The sequence below is a fragment of the Macrosteles quadrilineatus genome, unplaced genomic scaffold (genome assembly GCF_028750875.1).
Source record: "Macrosteles quadrilineatus isolate MER2022 unplaced genomic scaffold, UCM_ALF_1.0 Scaffold_17__1_contigs__length_3442018, whole genome shotgun sequence".
Classification (NCBI taxonomy): domain Eukaryota; kingdom Metazoa; phylum Arthropoda; class Insecta; order Hemiptera; family Cicadellidae; genus Macrosteles; species Macrosteles quadrilineatus.
This window is the reverse complement of record NW_026542610.1, coordinates 1,453,902-1,476,027: the sequence shown is the minus strand read 5'-3', so window position 1 is coordinate 1,476,027 and position 22,126 is coordinate 1,453,902. Positions and strand designations below refer to the sequence as shown.

Genomic DNA, 22,126 nt, shown 5'->3' with positions numbered 1-22,126 from the left:
TCCACAGATTAGTCTGAGTAGAAGCCACTTTCTACAATCTGACAACTTTGTAGTTTATCGGTCCAATGCCAGATGTGCTAGATTCTTTAGTTCTTCACTATGTTTTATGATTGTGTGTCTTTTAAATATCTGTTTGTCTTTATTTTCCTTGAGTTTTTGTTCAATGTTCAATGCATTGAGAAACGTATTCTTTGTACTTATACCAATGTGTTTCAAAATTAAATAGTACTAGACCTTTCTACCTATATGAGTTTTTAGTTTCATTTACTGGTATAAAGTCAATGGTTTGATTTTCACCATGTCCAGGGTTCGCATACAAACCCTAACCCAAATCGGAATCTAGTTACATAAGTTTCTAGTTAGTAGGTGAGTCGGTAGCGTCACGGACTTCGGGCCCAATGCAGCGATGTCGTGGGTTCGCATCCTATTCACTGTCGCAAACATTTTATTAGTACAGGTCACCTATGTACTGTACCGGCTCACCCCTTGCTTTGCTATATACGATCCACGCACGGGCAGTTAGTCTATGTGGACGGGCAAATGCAAGGTTAAAAGAGGCCACCAAACTCTAAAAAAAAATAAATAAATAAAAAGAGAAAGAGTTTAGCCATACTTATTTTTTTAGGAACACATTAATAGGTGAGACAACATTCATGGACACTTACGCAAGCATTATAGTGACCAATTAAAAGGTTCGATTCTGGCTGATTATTATTCACTTTCATTTCCCAAGCGCAGCGCACTTAACGAGTTCGTGAGATGGTAGTCAATGTCCAGACATACGGTCATTGGTCAGGGTCTACCAGTACAGTACCCACCGACTTTTCAAAGACACTCTCTAACTGACAATGATGCTGCTAAGAGAGTAATGAGAAATTCAAATATATTTCTTCGTAGTATTACATTGGCTTGACCTCACTAAGTTTACAAAACTTGTCAGTGTGGTCCAATCAATTCAAAAGTATTAAACAAAATGAAATTATTGTTTATTTTTTTCTGAGTACAAAAAAATGATTTTTCCTACAGTTACCTAACAATGTACATGTTCTCTCACTGATTTTAGAAAGCAAAGTGGCCAATTCGCTCATCAGTGAGACAATGTTAACATTGTCTCACTCTAATTACTTTGTCTCACTCCAGATTTGCAACGTGAAGGCACGAAATAGTGAGCGCGTAGCATGCAGGCAACGTCGTATGCGCGCGAAATACGTTGGCAGCACTGGCTGTAAATCAGCTGGTCAGCTGTTGTACTGTTGTATTTGTCACTTCACATTAAATGTTATATTAAAAGTACACTTCTGTGTAAAAATAGGTTATGTTTCTTCACAAATTTATTTGTTTTATGGTAACTGTAGGAAAAGTATAATGTGCAACTCGAGTTCAAAGTACAATTGCCTCACTCGAGAAACCATTCCTCACTCGCCTACGGCTCGTGAGTAAGGATTTCTCTCGAGTGAGTCAATTGCTCACTTTTCTCACTAGTTGCACAAATAACTATTTAGTTCTAAGGCGGTTTGTGGCAGGCTCTTATTTTAAAACAGAATATTTGGCAGCAAGACTTAACTGTAAATACATAAAAAGTCGGAATGATATTGAGTGTTGTAGTTATGTATGCTAACAAAGTTTTATTTAGTCTAATTTTATACAAGATAAAACTTAAAATTGTAATTTAGTCATTCGTTTACGAATAAAGCAACATTGACCAATTGAATACTTCAACCAAAAACTAACTGATCACTGAGTGGTAGCTTATTGGATGCAATCAAAGAAATCTGGTACCAAGGAGCAATTATTAATTTGCTGCTGGGACTAACTACACATTGCTTGTTTTAGATAAGTGGCTTGGAAATATTACTATAGTCACTTGCGTGTGACCTTTTCAAACTATTTCTCCGTCTTTTGAAAACCACACATACCAGCCTATAGTGTATGTATAATCATTTTAATGAGTAAAAAAATGAAATATACTATGCTACTTATTTTTAATAACTTTTATTAGTGATTAAATGGTATCATCGACAAAAATTGTTTGAAAACCAACAGTTCATGTGCATAAATCGATTCATGCATTTTGCAGTTCTTCGGTAAATTTCATGTACGAGTATAATCAAACGTCGTAGCTATGGTACATATAGAAAGCTATCTACAGTATAGAGAAAGAACATTGTTGTTTACTATAATCAGTTCACAAAATTTAGTAAGTTTGTGGGGAAATCCCCCCAGCACCTTTTGTGCTTTTATGTTAATTAATCAGCTGTTAAGCTACTATTTGAAAGGAAGTGGTTAAATGGAGGAATAGATTTCTTCCCCTAAAACCGCCTAAACATTGTGAATGGATTATAACTTTGAAGTCGTTCTGTTTCTAGCATACGCTATATTAAAATCTCCATTGTGCATTTTTCATTGAAAGAGGACTTCTGAAAGCTACATCTCAATTTTAACTCCAGACTTTAATCTTTAATGCTTTAATCAAATTAGCCAGATTGACTACATCCTAAACACGATTACTGCACACAACCCTATAATCATCAGCCAAATTCACAAACAGAACATAAATCAAACAAGTTTTGCCAACTGTCAATTCAGCAATATCCGCAGGATGTGCCTATCTCTATAAGATCTGTGAAAGTTGACTTAACCACCGCCACCTCTCACATGCGGGCGTTTCTCCAATAACGGCGGGAAGTTTATACACTTAACCAACGATACTTTCTACCCTAACTGAGGTTGTGGTCTGTAGTAAACCGCAAGATGCCTAAAGCATTGTCCACACTTGGTGATTTGTCTCCGGAAACATCTGTCTCTGTAGTGTTGCCTTTTGTGTCTAGCGATGTTCAGGAAATCGGCCGACTCCCCTCCGACACTCATCCGACTGTCGGCCAAGTCTCCAAGTGGACTAGGCTTTGACTGTGAACATGGTTAACATGGTTTGTTTGATCAAATATTGCACTCACAGGTGTGGATTTAAAAGTTATTATTTGTGTTTTACAAAATGGATGTATTAAGCCAGCCTGTATGGAATATACAGCTTGGTAGCTAAGGGATGGTGGGTTTTGAAAGGTAATCAAATCATTGTCGGTTCGATGATGAGGAAAGTTTAACCCGGCTGTGATTCATCATCAACCTTTTATTAAATGGTCCTGACTAAAGACGCTGATATCATACAGTTACAAAGCTTCACATTTTCACATTCATTCGACACTCGTACTTTACTCATTTTCACCCTTAAATATGGGTCTAAACAACACAACTTATTATTTTAGATTTTGTATTTACTTTAAAAACTTTAAGTAAACAATTTAAAATAAATACAACCTATACAGGATCAGATAAAACCTCTCCTCCCCTTCGGTTGCTTTTTCATACCACAGTACCACTGTGCAAAAATACTATTCTTTGTGCAAAAGTTCACAAAACATTAATTTTGGATATTGTTTGCCGTTATAGATTGGGAGCTAATCTATAACGGTAAACAATATCATAAAAGGGTTTACTTATTGTTTGCTATTTTATACAAACAGCAGTTAGTTACCGTTATTTAGATGCAAAATTTAGTACTCCGCAAACACAATATAATACCTTGATAAATCATAACTTAATTTGTTTTACATTTAAATTCGTCCAAGTCAATAAATAAGGATATGGTGATTGATTTAATGGTAAACACATGACCATTTGTATAATGATCCGGTGATATATTGGTGAATCGCGACTATTTTCTTCGAAAACATCTGTCGTTGAATTATAGAACCATACAAATATACAGCTGATGTCCTCGAATCCAGCTGATTTCTTTTCTCTCCAAGAAGAAAACAGCTGCTTGAGCCCCACAACGCATAATGTATTGAACACTGTTTTGTTGCAATATGACGAGAAGTATCTTAAGGGATGCATAAATGAGAAAATATATTTAGGTAGCCATTGAAAGCTATTGCGGCGGTAAGGTAATCAACCTTTCAGGTGACATTTTAGTTGACATTATTGTCAACGTGATTGTACCTCTTAAATATCTTACGATACAATCGAAACTCATAGCAACATGAACGACGTTTAGTAGTATATACCAGCTAACAATAGTTAATTTTGTCCGCTAAACTATAAACATGCTTTGGTTACACCTTTTTTGCTCACATGAATATAGGAATTGTAGTTAAGTATGAATTCAATGACTGGGTACGAACAGGCAAACATACATAGGTTAAAATATGACATATTTAATCCTGTAGCATGTATTGCACTATCTTTTCAGCAATGTAGAGTGAGTCGCATTCAGAAGATATTTGCAAACTCGGTTAACCAAGAGAGTTAGTCTCCTATACCTATAGTCTGTATGATGGAACCTGTCTTCTGACCCTCCATTGTTGGACGGACCCGGTCCTTAGACCTGATACTAGTCATGAGACAGGTTCCATAATACAGATGCTGAATTGTGTAATGAGGTTTTCGGTTTTCTAAGGAGCCAACACGTTGTCCCGTTTATGCTTGGAGATTGGCTAAGGAAGGTGAAAGGTTGTCAGATTAGTTCACAAATATGACTCAGTGTGGAAAATGGAAAAGTAAATAAAAACACTGCAATCGCCATACTGTTCCGTAAAGCTTAATACTTTACTTTGAAATGGCGACCATTGTAGGTATTTTAAACCAAGTATGAATGGAGATGAGTGTAGGATATGGTGCGATCTTGTAGTCTTGTTAGTGACCAACGATGTAAAGAACTACAGCCGACATATTCCTTCGACACAGCTGATAGTTAATAGCCCATACAGCCAATGGCATCTAAGGGACCTACAGTTAGTGGAATCCGAACCACATTTTTGCCTTGTAATTCAAAAATCGGTCTAATTATCACGATAGTCGTACTGCTGATAGTCGTAGTATACTCACTAGTGCGGACGTTAATCCACACAAGAGAGTATCGCATCCGCAGTCCCTGACATTGTCACAATGGTAGGCCGATAATATACTACCGATCACATTAACAAACCAGAGCGATGGAGTCTTGATACGCAGTCTTGGTTATGGAAACCGTTCGCCTGTTTATTATGCCTTGTTACGATTTGTTATGCCAATTATATACTTTGATGTCGTCGGCATCACAAAGAGATCCTCTGGGATCGTTAATTCCTGGATTTGTTATGCCAATTATACATCTGCGTGGCCTCATTTGGAATTCTTGTCGTTCAAAAACTGGATAATTGGGATAAGGATAGCGACATTTTAAGTCAATTTGTTTATTTATTAAACAGATTGACTTAAAATTTCGCTTTGAAAGTTAAACTTTCGAACCAATGATTAAAATTTGGATTTCAGAAGGTTGTATTGCACACATTGCGCAGTTGTCTCAACAAAGAAGGATATATATTTCAGCCTTTGCATTCGCATAACCTACAAAGGTTTTTTTTCAGTTTACAACACTTCAATCAAATTATAATTCAATAAAATACGATTACTTCAGCAACTTTAACTTCTTCAACTCTAACGAAAAACCTTAAATTTGTATTGCAGTTGTTTTCCAAGCAGAAACCAGGAAACTCCAAATGCATTTCTTTGGGTACCTAATCAATTATAATTCACAACTGCCAAAACTGTTTGATTAAGTGACAAAATGTTAAACACTCAATTCAGTCTCGTCATTATGCCACATAAAAGTGCGTGTTTAATAGCTTTCGCCCAACGGCCGCTCTTGATGTGCACCTGAGTAATTTATAAAATCTGACTCTACACATTCATCTGCATGGAAATTACCTGTGATTATGTAATTAGAAGTAGTGTATTCCATGGTTGTGGCTGTCAAAATGTAATTACATTAATCTGTAACGATTTGATCAAATGTTATTAAACAAATTAAGACAAACAGACTTTTGTAGATTTATTGAAGTTCATCAATTTGTTGGGTGTTTTGGCTCGGACCATCTCGCGTTTATGGGGGTTTTTATATTATGATCGGATTTGTGTATAATATGTAAGTTATCAATAGGAATTTGAGTTGTTCATCGTTGTTCGATCCTAAAAGCTGAGATTAGCCTGCTACCATTAAAGTATTATATTGTCTGTGCTGCTACTATGTATTTATTTATTCGTCCAAAGGCCAGAGGCCAGTACATTGAGAGACAGTTAAATGAAATGAATGAAATGAAATGAAATGAAAAAGTGCTTTATTAACACAAAAATAAACTGCATAAATACATATGAACTTATAACTAAACATAATCTTCTGCATAACAACAACAAAATTACTAAAAACAGCACATTACAGCAATGGTCATAAGACCGTCTGCCGGGTTGACAACATTTTGTTTTATACTAATTTCACATGTTTATTTTATAACTAAACATGTGAAATATTTGTAATAAGCTATAATATGTATATTGTTTTGCTGCTAGACATTGAATTCTAAAACCAAATCCCACCTATACTTCCAAGCCTCTTTAAGAAAATTTGCCAGCGAACGCCAATCCTTACCATTAAGAAAATCTATAAACTCTGAGCGAGTTAAAATAGGTTTCAATAGCCATTTATTTCTAATTTGTGTTAAAATTGGACAACGAGCAACAAAATGATAAGTGTCCTCATTCTCATTTAGATTACACAAAGAGCATATAAAATTAGCGTCTGTCATCCAAGGTTTAAAATTTAAGGAAATAGTCTCTGTCCTTACTTTGAATACCCATCGTCTAACAATATCAGGAACGTTATCTGATAGATATCCATTATCTCCAAGGTCAAGATTCAGTGAAGCATAAGTTGTGTGGTATCGTGAGGCCAATGCCGCCTGGACTAACCCCCGCCTGCTCTCCCCCCTTACTGCCTCTACTACTGATAACAGGTGTCGCTGGGTATCCTCAATGGAATTCACATCAAAGGATAATTCAATTCCATGTTTACTTCCAAGACCCTTCCAATCTCTGCTCCAATAAATATTTTCGCTGATTATTTTCTTTGCTAATTTATTTGGTAGACGGTTCGGCGGCAGTGACAGAGCAATTCAATCAATTGATTTATTGAAGTTCATCAATTTGTTGGGTGTTTTGGCTCGGACCATCTCGCGTTTATGGGGGTTTTTATATTATGATCGGATTTGTGTATAATATGTAAGTTATCAATATGAATTTGAGTTGTTCATCGTTGTTCGATCCTAAAAGCTGAGATTAGCCTGCTACCATTAAAGTATTATATTGTCTGTGCTGCTACTATGTATTTATTTATTCGTCCAAAGGCCAGAGGCCAGTACATAGAGAGACAGTTAAATATTAGACTACAGAATATTAGTATTACATTATTCGGGCTTTGACATGGCAACAGTGATGAAACAAACTTACAGTGAAACTTCAAAACCCTTAATAAATCACTGAGTCTGCAGGTTAAATAACAGATATCTAAGATTGAGTTTGATGGATTAGTATCATGTTAACATGGGTGTTGGATATTGCAAGTCCCTGTAATAAAAATCCGGACCCTATTTGATGTGTTTCTTGTAGTGTATGGTGTCCCAATTTCTTATGATAATTAAATAAAATTAAAACTATGGGCTTTCTCCCATTTCATGGTATACTTTACAATGTCCGCCTTACTGTTATGTGACGATACCAGAAGATAAGCAAAATAGTATAAATAAATCTTTCTATTTTGTCATAATATTTATTTATTGTCATAATAGAAGTATGCAATATAACGCTGTCTACAGAATCGAATAGAAACATACCTTAAATCGTCTAAATGAATATACAAGGGAAACTGTTTTGTGTATTGTGTTACTAGCTACAGCTACAAGAATTCATTGAACTTCAGCTTCGATTTACTCATGTAAATTCACCTCAAATGTTTTGTAATTTATTTTCAGTTACTTAACTCATTTCACGCACGAACAAGTAATGTCGCAACAATCAATAATCATTCATAGTTACATTGGTAACAGGGCCACAAATGTAACCGTTACTTGGCTGTCACCGATCATGCATGTAATCGATACCAGGAAGTATTGTTTTTACTCTCGCGAAGCCAAATAACCGTCACAGGCACAATCCTATGGTCGATCAACCGCTTCGCATGTCATTCGTGGTTGCATTTACTTTTTTGGAACGTTTAAGGTGTTTGCTTAACCAACCGGATTCTTCAAGAGTAGGCTTACTAGCATATTCTTTAGATGAAATTTTCAAAATTGAATGAACATTTTTAATAACTGCAGAATGAATAATTCGGAAAAACACTTTATTTTGTGATTATAGTCACGTAAAATGTTATTATGCATGTCCATGGAAATATTGGACAGACTTCAGTACAACCTAAACTATACAGCTCTCTAAAAACGATTCTTAAAAATAGCTGATCTTAAGTAAGTAAGACAAGACATCACACTCCATTCAACACTCATGTGCAGGTTAAAGTACGCGTTAATTGTCTCCTTAACTCAATTTTGTACCTAATGAAACTATAGTAAGGACATTAACCGGACTAAATCATGAGTTCAATATAGCAACAAAAAAAAAAAAAAAAAAAAAACCGCCCGAACTATATGTCTTTCAACATCAACTCTCAACTTGATAGAAACCACAGATTATATACACATTTAGGTGAGTGTATAAATCAATCAGTTATTTTCCTGTAATTTTAGCATAGACTAGCCAACATAATTAAGACTATGGGAGTATGTTTTTTTCTACGATTTTAGTCAGGCGAGAAGACTTTTACAGACTGCAAAATATAGTGGGCAAACACATTCGCTTTCGTACAAAAAAGCACCATGTCCGTCTTCGATGGACAAAAATGTTCATGGAATTTACGCGAGGTCTACAGTATCAATAGATACTTAGCGACTCGAATTTTTCACAATCTAGTTTAACAGTAGTGATGAATATCAGTGTCACCAGACGGTGTCTTCGTCTTGTCTACGGGAAAGTGCTTTACCGTCCATCGCAGGTCGGTTTGTGGGTCACACGACAAGAAGCGGCGCCAAAAACCTCTCTCTTGTCAAAGCTGGTTTGAGATACTTAGCTTCTGTAGCAACAGTTGACGTACCATTGGACTGGTGAAGGGATAAGTTTTGATCGTTGAAAGTGAAAGGTCCAAACTGTCAGATATAACAAATGCTAGTTGATTTACTCTGTTAATATTTAGTACGTTTGGGTGATTCTTCTTTCTTCGGGCAAGTTTAATACTAAAGATAAATTGCGTTCACATATGAACGCATATAAAATAATATACTATTCCTCATAAGGAAGTAGTAATGAACACCTAAGAAATTCTTAAAAGGTGACTTATCTTACGCATTTTTAAAGATGTCTTTGAATCAACATCATCATCCTGTGTTGGCCTGATACCGTTTCTGTAAATTACATGTTTCGTAGTGTTCCAGTGCAACTTGCCAGGAAATTATGTGTGGACTGCGGAAAACTTGAAAAACTTTCATAATACTGCGATAAGGTGGAAATCAGATCAGGTATACAAATTTAAATAATCTTTAACCAACCAAAACTGATAACAACCTTTCCAACTAAAAATTCCAGTCTCTGTTTGATAGTGATTAAGATTGAAATAAACATATCCAACGTACATAACCAAAGTATTTTTTACTTTCCTTAATTTCTGTCCAACTGCATTTCACAAACCGTTAATCATAACTATTCCCTTCCCTAACTATTCCCTATTATGGACTTAGAAGGGAGTTTGCTGCTGCACTCGTCAATTATGCGTTAACAAATCCATACCTAGGTATAGGAAGCGAGCTGGTCTAGTGGTAGAGCGCGGGGCTTTGGAGCCCGAGGTCCCGGGATCAAATCCTGCCAAATCACCAATGGATTTTGTCTATGTCTATCATTGGGTCGAAGAACTACACCTCAACCCTCTAAGACTAACATGAAGTTATGCGTTAAACAGTTCTGGGCTAGAACCTAGCGTCCTATAATGCGAAGGTGGGGCATATGCAAACAAACAGCCAGGCGGAACTGTACCAAACAGAAACATTTCTTCTGAAACGACGTTTACTGTTTGTCCTAGCTAATTCTAATCTACTGTTGATGTTACAGGCCATGGCGTACCGTGGACTATCACGGCACGTAGACCTAGAGTCCTGCCCGGAGCCGGGGGATCGCTTCTCACTGCAGGAGCTCATAGGAGAAGGCACCTACGGCGAGGTCTACAGTGCCAGAGATGCGGTCACTGGTGAGTAACAGATACTGTAGCTGAGTTGTAAGAACATGCATGGATATAAAACTAGTAATCTGATAACCAGCTCGATCTTGGGAGGTCAGTTGTTGTTTAGCAGTTCCAAATGGACCTTGTCTTTGGCCTGGCATATCCCACTCCGCTTGCTGGTCACTTCGGGTCCCTCGCGGCACATGCCCTGGTCCTACTCCGCGCCGTCCAAGTATACACTGCATGACCATTAACCTAACCTAACCAAACTTACCTAACCTAATCTAACCTGTCACATGAATAAAGTAGTTGTGAACAAATAAAAGTGGAACATTACTTTTGAAACAAACTGTATGTAAAGAATATTTTATTTTAACACTACATCTCATCCGAGAGCACAAGTAAAGTTAAAGATTGATGAGCATAGAGTTTACTATCCCCCTTTGACTATTGGTCTTTCAACTGGTTCTGACCAAGAAGCAGCAGATGTTTTTCAAAAGCTACACACATCAATCTCGTCTTACATATATTAAAATTAAATTAAATCATGTTCAATCATACAAGTAGTTTCGATCAACAATGTATTTTTGTTTATGTATGTTTGTTGAAGTTACGCCAACACTCTATGATGTGGTTGTATTGTCAAGGGTTGAATCTTCACTATAGCAGGATAGTGTTTACCATCTTTAGAGATGACGGGAAAAGAAAACGGAATGGAAGATTATCATCTGTGCATATCTTTTACGGAAATGTACGATTGTAAACCTCGACAAAACTCCCGGTATTTACTTCTACATTAAGACCTCGGCGGTTAACGTACTTGCTTCATCTAAACACGCCGCGGTGTGACCGATTCTCGCCTTTCCCCGGGTCTCCTCGGATCAATCAGCTGGCAGGAGGACGGTCTGAGGACTTTCACCGAAACGTGCGAATCCGCGGCAAACTCAATCGATTGGCGCGAAAGCCACTTTCCCTCGACCGTCACTTTGTTATCTACGTTATCTCGATAGAGGTGCAACGGTTTGTATGCGGGTATAAACACTGAATAAATAGTAAATGTTGGTAGGTCTATATGGAATAGTTTTAGACGTCTTTAGAGGAACTGTGCTTTGCAGTGATATTTTGCTTTGCAGTATGTACTGACCGTTTTTAGCTGTCAAACTCCTTTAATAAAACGAATCAGCTATTTTTGATCATTGGGTTTTCAACAAATTGTCCTAGCTAAAAAGAACAACTGATTTTAATCGGTAACAACGGTAACAATGCTATATACCACTAGTAACAGTTAGTTTTACAGCTTACAGCGTAAAATTATTACAACAATAATTTTTTTTGTACCATCATATTCATTCAACACTCAACGTCCACTTATTTCCGCCTTAAATATATATTTTGGCATGTCATCATATAACTATCCAGTGCAATTACAAAAGAACATCGTATATATTATTTTTTAAGAACTTATATTCATTTATGTATTTTTTGTTTGTAGGCCCTATTCACAATGGATACACTACAGTGTGTTTTTCTGGCAAGATAACCAAAACAAATTCAAATTCTAGTCTACGTAGTTACGCCTAGCTGTAAACTATTTTTGCTTTAAAGCAAATTCAAATCTGCAATTCAAAAGATGAGAATAAATGTTTATTTAGGCCTGTTTTTTAGTTACGTGTAAATTTATAAATTCACGTAAAGACCGTACTTTAGGATCAAACCATACATTCCAATAGGTTATGTCGTTTATGATTTTGGATTGACAAGTACAGTAGCTTAGTATTGTAAAGAATACGAGTCTCACTAGTTTTTTTGGGGTTTTGTTTGCCACTAGAGTCGAGTCCGTTAATCTGTTAGGTTGTCATTATTTGTTTAGTTATGACTTATGAATTTTCGTAGTTTCTATTAAAATATTACCGCTATAATGTTTTACCAGTTTCCCTCTCCACCCATAGCTGCAACATTGCTGAGCGATTGTAATGGAGGAACAATGGAAGCCGTAACAAAAGATTTTGATTGACAGATCAATTTGTGGATGTTACAAAGTATGCTGGCCATATTCAGGACAGTCGGTCGTTAGAATACTGAATGTTTGACGTGTTCATTTTGCTATGTGAAGTCCATTTAAATAAATTAAAAAATATGTCACAACATATTTGGCTAAAGCCTATACAAAAGTATTAATTCAAGCTCTACTGTATTTATAAAGGTTTGTTCTTACTCCGTTATGTACGAGATGAGTGTGATATTCACAGTACAAGAAATTGTAAATCATTCTAAACCCACAAAATAAATAACATTAAGCTAATGAGATATTTTTAACTCCATCCATAATTTTCAATTCTCTACATTTTGCTACACCAGCCTCTCGTACCTAAATTGGAGACTATTTCTTTGTGCATATATGATTTTACCTAAATGTACTTGATAGAATAATTTCATATTTAACTACACTCATGTTAGATGTTTAAAAAATATTATTTTAAACATAACCCTCATTTTTGTTACGTGTCTGATGGTGCTACCATAGCCGGCGAAAGGCCTCATAAAAAAATAATTCATGAAATATTGGTGACCTTTTTATTTGAAATATTATTGAATCCAATATTAACAGTTCCTCATGAAGATTGAATTACTAATGTTTACATACGTAAATGGCTAAAGTGTTTTTGTAAAATAGTGTTGGAGTTTTTTGGCAACTCCATAAATGAAACCAAACCGTTACAAAAATATGTACACAATTTTAAACCTATGACACGATGAAGATTATACACGACCAATTAACTTAAATGTAGCCACCAATGTTTGCTCTTCAGGCATTTATTGGAAGGTATATTGCAAGCAATTTGCACAACATTTCCCTTGTAGTAGAGAACACATATAAAAGTTGTCTCCTCTTCCTTTGAAGTTCATTTTTGGTGATGGTAGGTTTGTGTTGTTGGAGAAATTATAGGAAAATTATGTATCGCGTGATGGAAAATGTCCTCAATTATTTCCAAAAACACAATTCTTCTCTCACTCAGACGAGTAAAATTTCAACAATCGCTTTCTTGGAAGCCACATCAGGGCATTCCACCTGTTTGGGAACTGATTACGATCATTTCAGGGAAGTTGCAACAATCAACTCAGCTGTTTCAACCAATTTTAACCAAAGCATTTCAGTTCTCTGCTTTATGATACAGGGGTGCCAACATGAAATGTTTGCTTGTTCTTGTAACAGTTTTAGGACGAATTGTTTCGTACTGAATTGTTCAAACTCCTCCATCATTTTTGTTGCCCACGTACTTCAACCGTATATAAAGTTTCCCATTCAAATTTAAATTCGATGTAACTGTTAAGACTAATGTAGCATCTGCATAATTTCTATGACGAATTTTCCACTAACACGCTGAAAAATAATTATCCACACTAGAGCGTTGTCTCTATTAGAATCGCAGTAATAACGTTGTCTCGGCGAGCATCAAATTAGTATAATCACGAAATCATCTGCATGCATTGTTATACTCGAGCTGACACTCATTCAAATCCTCACATCATGCAAATGCTGCTAGTTAGTGAGTAATTTGCGTGGAAAAAATTGATTTAAATACATTGTAAAAGTGCGTGAGGGAAGCCGTATTTACCTAATTGAGAGGCCGATGGGTAACTTGATAACTAAAATTGCCAATACGGAAACAATCTTTCGCGCAATCTTTTAATTGTTTAGAAACTTCCCGATTTTTAATTAACGTGCTCTAAACACAAGATGTAAACCAATCTCCCGGCAAAAACTTGAACCAACCTGATTAACATCTGAAGCCAGATCTGTAATCTGTACTGCGTGTAGGAATCGAACTCGTAAAGGTTAGTGGAGGAGAGAGTGTGTAGCTATATACGTTAGTGGTTGGTTAGATACCAACTAGTCAAGGACAACATACTCCAGATAAAGGCAATGCAGATATTGGTGGGAAACATGTCAAATTACGCATTTTTATACTGTTTAACTCTTCACTACAACTAAAAGTCAAAACTATTTAAATCTGGAAATATTTTACTAAGGAATTGAGGACTTTTAAGACCCGAAATATTTATAATTTCAGTAATTTCAGTCATTTCTGATCTGGGCAAATCTGACGTAAATCTGGGATACCGTTTTTCCATTGCTTTAAGGAACGGTCAGGATGGTATACCAATTTCCAATACAGTTGTAGTTAACGTTTTTATCCAAGATGGGGTGTGTTGCTCCTAGTGGTTAGTGTCTCGGACTTTAATGAGTTTGGACCGATTTTCATTGAAAGCGTTTGAAATTTACTTCATTGTAAGTACTGGTGTGGGAACTAGCAAAAAACAAATGAAATGTTAAATAAAGTTTCGGACGATCAAGAGAGTTTGGTCTCCTAACCTCTAACCGAAAGATTTTAGTTTTCAAAATATTCTCCACTATCTTCTTAACCTTAGAGACGTGCCCAGAAATAGTTGTCGCGTTTGTCTTGCGCCGAGTAGTACAGCGAAGCACGTAGGAGGCAACTGGTTCTATCATTATACCAGATAGAGTCTAACCAGTTGTAATAACACTTATTGGCAACTCTGTTGATAAATGATTCTACATATCAGATGGTACTGTGGGGTCCTGGTGTTATCTTTGGACATGTTTACAGTATGAAGACTAAATTAGCAATGCTGAACCTGAACGTATGTATGAGTCTTTCGGTATTCATTGGGATCTTGTTCATAATTCGTCTAGTTGGGTTCAATAAAACAATTTTGAACGTTTTAACAAAGTTTTTTATTTACGTTTTCAAACCACTGTGGGTAATTAATTGATGACGATTTGGTGTTTTACTGTACTACAAATTAATCTTTTTCTTACGCGAGGAAAAACAGGGATCTATCTTTTATAAGACACATATTTTTATAAGGATACGTTTTCTATTCAAACAAAAGCACAGAAAACATACTACTATAACCATAACAGCTGAGGTTATGGTAATATGTTTTCTGTGACAAAAGCCTCTTGAAGAAGAAAACGTTACGTTCCTATTATGCTTAGAAGTTCATTTCTAAAGCACTGCTATATTGATTGTGATCAGCAAATTTAAAACACTACTGGAATATCGTACTATTATGGTCATTGTTATACATTTCACAAATAAATTTTAGTTGAGTGACGTGAACATGTTACGGGCAAAACCTCTGATTAATTACGACACAACGTAGAACAAGACATTACAAGAAATGATATAATACGTGTTAAATCTTCACTGATTTTTTTCTCCATAAAAACGATAACTTTTTCAGCCCGTTTTTTTGTCCCTAGTATTTTTATGTTCATGGAATATGTTTTCACCTTTTATACGAACTATTATCAATTACCGAGGTACAAGTACAGTACATTATGGATGGATGACACATAATTGTGTAGGCGGAAGTAACCGTATGCACTTCCGGTGTCGCCATGACAGTCAGCTGTTGTATTATCAGTTGATGATAACAGCTGGCCATGTGAATGTTACACCTCCTAACTAACAAGTTAATAAGCATACCCTTCGGTTGTAAATCATGTTGCGATCTCAATTAAAGCTGACCATTCCACATGTCGTGACTATGATACTAAATCTACTGTATGAAAGTAATTGCAAATAGAAATACGTCTATTTTCTCTTTGTATACAATTTACCTTGGAAAGTTGCTTGACAGCTCGTTAAATTCCTTCAAGATGTTTTTAGAAGCCAATGACTACCATTAGTTATGCAAAATATGTAGATTTGTTATTTCTATAATGCATAATACAATATTAGTAGACATGTTCATTGAAACGTGAAAAGTTTGAAGAAATTGTTATTCAATTTTAAGCTTTATATTTGAATCTACCAAACAACGTAAAGGCTGCATCGTTATGATCTTGCGAAGATATACTGATTTTACCTACCACGGTCCGTTCCAGCTATAACATTTGTTTTCAAAATTCAAAATTTCAAAATTCTTCAGATTTGAATTTATGGTTTGTATTATCACGAATTAAACATAATAAAACTCTTATACAATAGGCTTGGTGTGCTCTATCGCAATAGAAACCTCGTTTGTATCGTGGTGTGTACAACTATGTGATGGCCACTCTTCACTTAACAGCTGGTATTTCACTTAACATGTCCGTGATGGACCAAACTAATCAATTACGCCACAGCACGTAAGCCACTAACAATGTGGGGTAACTGTGAAAATCTCCACTTCCGGGAAATGTATATATTGGCTCAATAATGATGTAGGCGATGCTAGAATCACTTTGAATTCAAGGTTTAAGAAGGTTGAGGTAGTATTTTTTGTGTTTTGTTTTACCATGTTGAATGTAAAAGTTAATATTGTCAATAACGTTCTATAAATATGTTTTTTAATTATCAACTAAGTTGGGGATGTATCGTAATTAGTGATGATGAAATTCAATCATCAAATAAATATGTTGTGGTATACGTAGGTTTGGTTGGATATTAAAAGGAATGTCGATGTTAATTCATTGAATGTTTTCAAAAATACAGTTATTTTTTAAATTATAAGCGTGCTATTAAATTAAAACCCCTAAGTAAACGATGTCAAATACTTTGTAAAATATGCGCCTTAACCTTGACGTACGAAATAAAATGTTATAATATTTAAATTAGTAAAATATATTCACATATTGTCAAAATTAACTATGCTTTCAAGAAACAAATTCACTGGATCATTACCAATATGTTTGGACAAGAAACGAAAAATAATTACCACTTTTACACTTACATTTTCCACTCAATTCAATCGCACAGTTACATACCAATTGAAACCAACGTTTAGTGTCTCGATCTTCTAGACATTACCAATTACAGCTGATGCCTCGCTATTACAAACCAATCTAAAAGCAGTTTCAGAAGTAAGATTTTCAGATTCCAGTTAGCATTTGCCAGCTGCCAGACTAGAGCTGCCGCTCTATCATTAACCAGTATGAAGTCTGACGCTATCCGCGGCTATCTGCTATCTTGATTCGCTAACTGGAACCATCATAGTTATGCACCATCTCGGTAGTCAAGGTGTGGTCTGCAACAGTCTGTAAACATAGTGGTTCTGCTGTTGATGTTTCGAATTTGAATGATTGACCTTTGGGAATCGCGGATGCTGGTTTTTATTGCTAAGTAGTCTTCGACGGGTGTGATTTAGGATTAGTCACAGTAGCATGTTTATTTTGTTGTCGAACTACAATTTCCTCTGTCCAATTGTTAATAGGTTTAGTGGTCTGAGAAGTATTTTTTCGAGCTTTATAACGAGGTTTTCTTTACATAGAGGATAGGGAAAGTAGACATCGTTTTACTGAATTGCTGCACTTCGAAGCTGACACAATGGATTTTAAGGCAAATATGGACGAAGGATGTATAGAGAGAAGTGAGTGAATGTGTTGTTACAGGAACCTTCTGATTCTACGACCTTGTTGGATACGATTCTTTTGGTCTTCACTGAGCGGTTGTTGGTGCAGCAATTGGCTTTGCAGAATGACTTCCGTTCTACTGCATAATCTCAAGCCTGATTTCAGTTTACTGATGTCAACTCAATGATTTCATTGTTAAATTAAAATTTTGAAAACTTATGATTCTTCCTTTGGTCATAATGCCCAAGGGCAAGAAATAGTATACCAATCAGAACTCATTAAATTGCCTCTAAATTGTCGATAAGAACAATAAGTCCAAAAGAAACTAAGTGCAATCTATGGTCTGAACATCCAGCATTAACATAGAATATTACTCGCAAACAGCGGTCAGTGATAACTAAATTACCAAAATACGAAAACATAAAGAGACATGTTTTCTATGTCTACTTAAGTGAAAGAAGTAGATATATTTCAATTCAATCACAAAATATTGGGAACTAGCCATGCCAGTTTGATTGTTGTTTAAGACAACAAAGCATCTTAAAATATCACAACTGAAACTGGACTTGAAAAGTAGAGTTCCTGAAACTTATGATGGTTCGAAACTGAACTCAGCTGTCCTTCGCCTCTGTAGAAACAAACAGCTGATCTGATCCTATAATAAAGCTATATGCATCATAATCTTTCTACATTCTACACTCACTCGTTTTTTATTTTGGTTAAAATAACCTCAGGTGTGCCTCTATCTCATGTTAATGAAATTGAAGACTTTTTGTCCATCTACATAACTCTCAACAGGTGAAGGTGAAAGCTACAACCACAGCGTAGTGGTGACTCTCATGTCCATTGTCCATTCTATTTCTATATTAGTCGATTCTACCGCAGTTTGTGCCTCCATCTCAATTTTTAATGAAATTGAAGATTTTTTGTCCATCACATACATTACTCTCAACCACAGGTGAAGGCTGCAACAACAGCGTAGTGGTGACTCTCATGTCCAATGTCCATTCTATAGTTTTATAATGGTCGATTCTACACAACTGATTTGGGTTAAAATAACCTCAGGTGTGCCTCTATCTCATGTTGATGTAAGTGAAGACTTTTTGTCCATCTACGTAACTCTCAACCACAGGTGAAGGTTAGTAGTGTTCAGAGTGAGTCTGGTCGGGTAATTACACAAGGAAAGCTGCATGCATCATGCATCCTCTATACACTAGCTCAGACCACACTAATGCCAAGTGATGGTCACCCATGCATGCCTGGTGTGATAATGATGCAGGAAAACACTTACATCCCTTAGTTTCTCTGCAGTTTATTAGCGCGTCTTTGTAGACAGTAAATGTTACCTTTCTATGTGGGTGTGGCGGGATGCTTGGTTAGGTCGTGTGTTTGTAGCGTTCAATACAGGTCTTCGGTCCTGAAGATCTGGGTTCAAGTCTAGCCAATCTATGGCCTGAGGTGTGTAAACATCCGAAAAATGATGGTTTGGAAATACCTTTTCAAACTGTATCCATACATCTCAACCCAAAATAATCTGTAAGGTACTAAGAACTTTCTTTTTGTTAGAGAGCTCGCATATGATTGTTTAATTTTTTAAGCATTATTTGTGGTGGAGTAAAAACCATAATTTTCTATTTTTTGTTTGGTGGTACAATAGTCATTGTGCATGCACTGCTAAAATTCCTTATGGCGTTCATTTAAGTTCTGGTTTGTTAACTCAGAATTTTTGCTTCTCAGAACCATAGACTACTTAACCAGTAGTGGCACAATATCATTATAACCCTTCCAATTATATAGTTTTGTTTAAACATTGCAAAAACGGATGGAAGAAAACAGGTGTCATTTTTCTGTTTTGCATTTAAATTCCCTGTTTTTAAAGAATTTTTCTAGCAATGGTCTTTTTCTAAATTCTAAGAGAAAAACGCCCATTGCCGTTGTCTTCAGCTGATGCATAGCTAGGGTTACTACGTTTTGGGATATGTTTCACCTACACAAAGAAGTAACTGACGCCATAACACCACACTTCGATTTAATTGGATAAATCATATTATATATTGTTAACTGCTGCAACGGAGTAAAATTAACATAGCATATCAGTTTTAGGAAAACAAATGTCCAACAGGAATTACAGTATACACTAAACATACTCTCTTATACGAGTAGCCTACTTATGTTATCCTGGATTAACTGTAAACTATTTTAACGCATGATTCCGTTCGGTTTTTGATAATTTACTATTTATTTCTCGGTATTTCACCAACTTATACTGCTCCAACCAAATAAACACTTTATTTCTTAACCGTTGGTTGTCCACTATTATTTAAACTCAAGAACAACAATCACTTTGTAAAATTTACCTCAAATTGAATCATTTGGTCGCCAGACCACTCAAACGTAATAGCACTTGAAAAACGCATCAAAACAGACTTGCTATTGTACAATAGGACGAGATGACGACGTAGTAGCGAAAGCAGAGGTAAACGTAGTAGTTATAGCTCCATTGTGGCGTGTGATCCCGCCGCTAGCGAATCCCAGAACACTCTTTGTGTTTTCACTTTCTGCCGAGTTGCTTATTGTAATTGGAATGATGGATCGGAAACGAAAGTGATGGCTTCATTCATGTCTGGATGTCGGAACTCGGATATTACCGTGGGTGAAATGATCCTTGACGATTGGCGTGGTTGCCTTGAGATCTGCGCTGGGTGCTGAAGATTTTCATGTAGCTTACATATGAAGAGGGTCTCATGTATAAACAAAGATCATTGGAAGAACCTCTTTGTTTCCTAAATAGGCAAAACTACTAGGGAAGAGTCTTATCACTCGGCTAAACAGCTTTGTTCAGAATATTATAACCAAGGTTCCAGAACAAAAGGCGCACACTAAACATCAATCCTTTGAACCAATATTATTTTTATCTTATTGTTGATTTTGGCACCAGGTAGTTGGGTTGGTGTTCTTTTATAGTTTTACTACATTCTTACCGTATACTATTATAGCAGAGTGCACGTTTTATAAAACGGTTCAACAAGATAAGAACTAGTTGTGTTGTGATTTCTACAAGTCGAGTCTGTTCAACTCAGCTGATTCAAAGTTTACCAATCAAACCAATTGGTCTAGTCAGCCATGTGTAAATACGCACATACAATCATAGACGATTACTTTTTGTCCAATGAAACCGGGGCTATAGAATACAGCCCCGTATTCTATAGCCCCGCAATGAAACTCTGACATTTCTTATCTTAATATTCTCATTGCACATGTTAGCTTGATCCAGTAAGTTTCCCAAGTAAATATCTTCCAGCCAGTACTGTCATGTTGGAATCCACTAAAACCACTTTTTTAGATTCTACTTGTTTTTAATTGTGTCGTGTCACAAACACAATTGTTGTTTTAGTTGTTTGTGTTGTGTTATGTTTGTGATTATAGAATTCTAGTCTGTGGTCGTGTACTTACTCTGGTGAGTTTGTCACAAAACTTCGTACTTACTTCTCGTACGTAATGAAACTTGCCGCACAAAGTAACCCAACAGGTATCGCTGTTTCGTAAGATATTCCACACACTCGGTGCACAAGTTCCTTCCCTGACATGTTTCTTCTATTTAAGATGAGTTGCTGCGGATGGAAGGGAATGTCCAGCTCTTGACTGGTTGACAGCGACAGCTGACCGACTTGTCAAGTCAGAACACGCAGACCTATCTAGCATTCCAGTGATACCAACTGCTGCAAATATATATCCAGCATACCATCTGCAGATATATATCTAACACGCCATCTTCTGCAGATATATCTAGAAGCTCTGTAGATTTATCTTTTGGTCAACCATTCGTCTCATCTATTGCTGGATACAGGATCACACATTGACAAATTTATTCTTCACGTCTACCTCTTGCTCAGTCGTTATTTATGGTTTGTCTGCAGGGGCTTGTGAGACGTTTTTCTACCTTGTTTGACCTAATCGTGAATCATGAGTGTTAAACTCTTTTGTATCGTTAAAGAGGTCATCGATGATGAAGAGGGTCAATAAAATCCTCAGTAAAATCTCAGGCTGATTTCATTGATTTGCAAATACCCTGAGTGAAGATAAAGCCGCGTTTACACCTAGGAGGATTAAACATAAAGGAGAGGGCACGCGAATAGGAATACACGTGTTGCGGTGAAGCCAGCTTTAGCAGAACACTAGAGGGGCACGCGGAGCCGTAGAGTGGCAAAAAGCCTCGGCTATAACATGGGAGAGATAGGGAAAAACGCGACGCGCGCTGTTTCGAATTAAAATTGCCGCTAAACTAAAACACCTGTGTTATTCAGCGATGGCATTCTTAAAGTAAATTAAATTTCCTATCGAACGGTGTCAATCATTCCTATAAAAACTATTATTTATTATTTATTATTGAAGATCAAAGTTGAAAGAATTGACCTGGACTTTTTACTATAATTACGTTTTTGAAAAAAATATGATGTATCTACACAAATTAACAATTTATTCGTGTTCCTTAAGAGTTTCTCGAAATAAAAATATATATATTTACCTATATTTAAAAGTGGTATTTAGAAAAATAATTACAATAAAGTTTTATTTTTATTTTTCCAGTTTATAAAACAATCTTACTAATAATAGGTTAAAATGAAAATTTT

General features: G+C 36.0%; 1 protein-coding gene across 5 annotated transcripts in view; it reads left to right on the top strand.

Moving 5' to 3' along the window:
- LOC129005178 (myosin-IIIb-like) overlaps positions 1-22,126 on the top strand; it is a 101,772-nt gene that overhangs the window by 26,638 nt on the left and 53,008 nt on the right. For 3 of the 5 annotated variants that reach the window (XM_054434005.1, XM_054434002.1, XM_054434006.1), the window contains exon 1: positions 10,015-10,159. In XM_054434005.1, the coding sequence (XP_054289980.1) occupies positions 10,015-10,159 (145 nt within the window). Of the gene's footprint in view, positions 1-10,014; positions 10,160-22,126 lie in introns of those variants that run through there. The other 2 variants (XM_054434004.1, XM_054434003.1) reach the window with 1 other exon arrangement.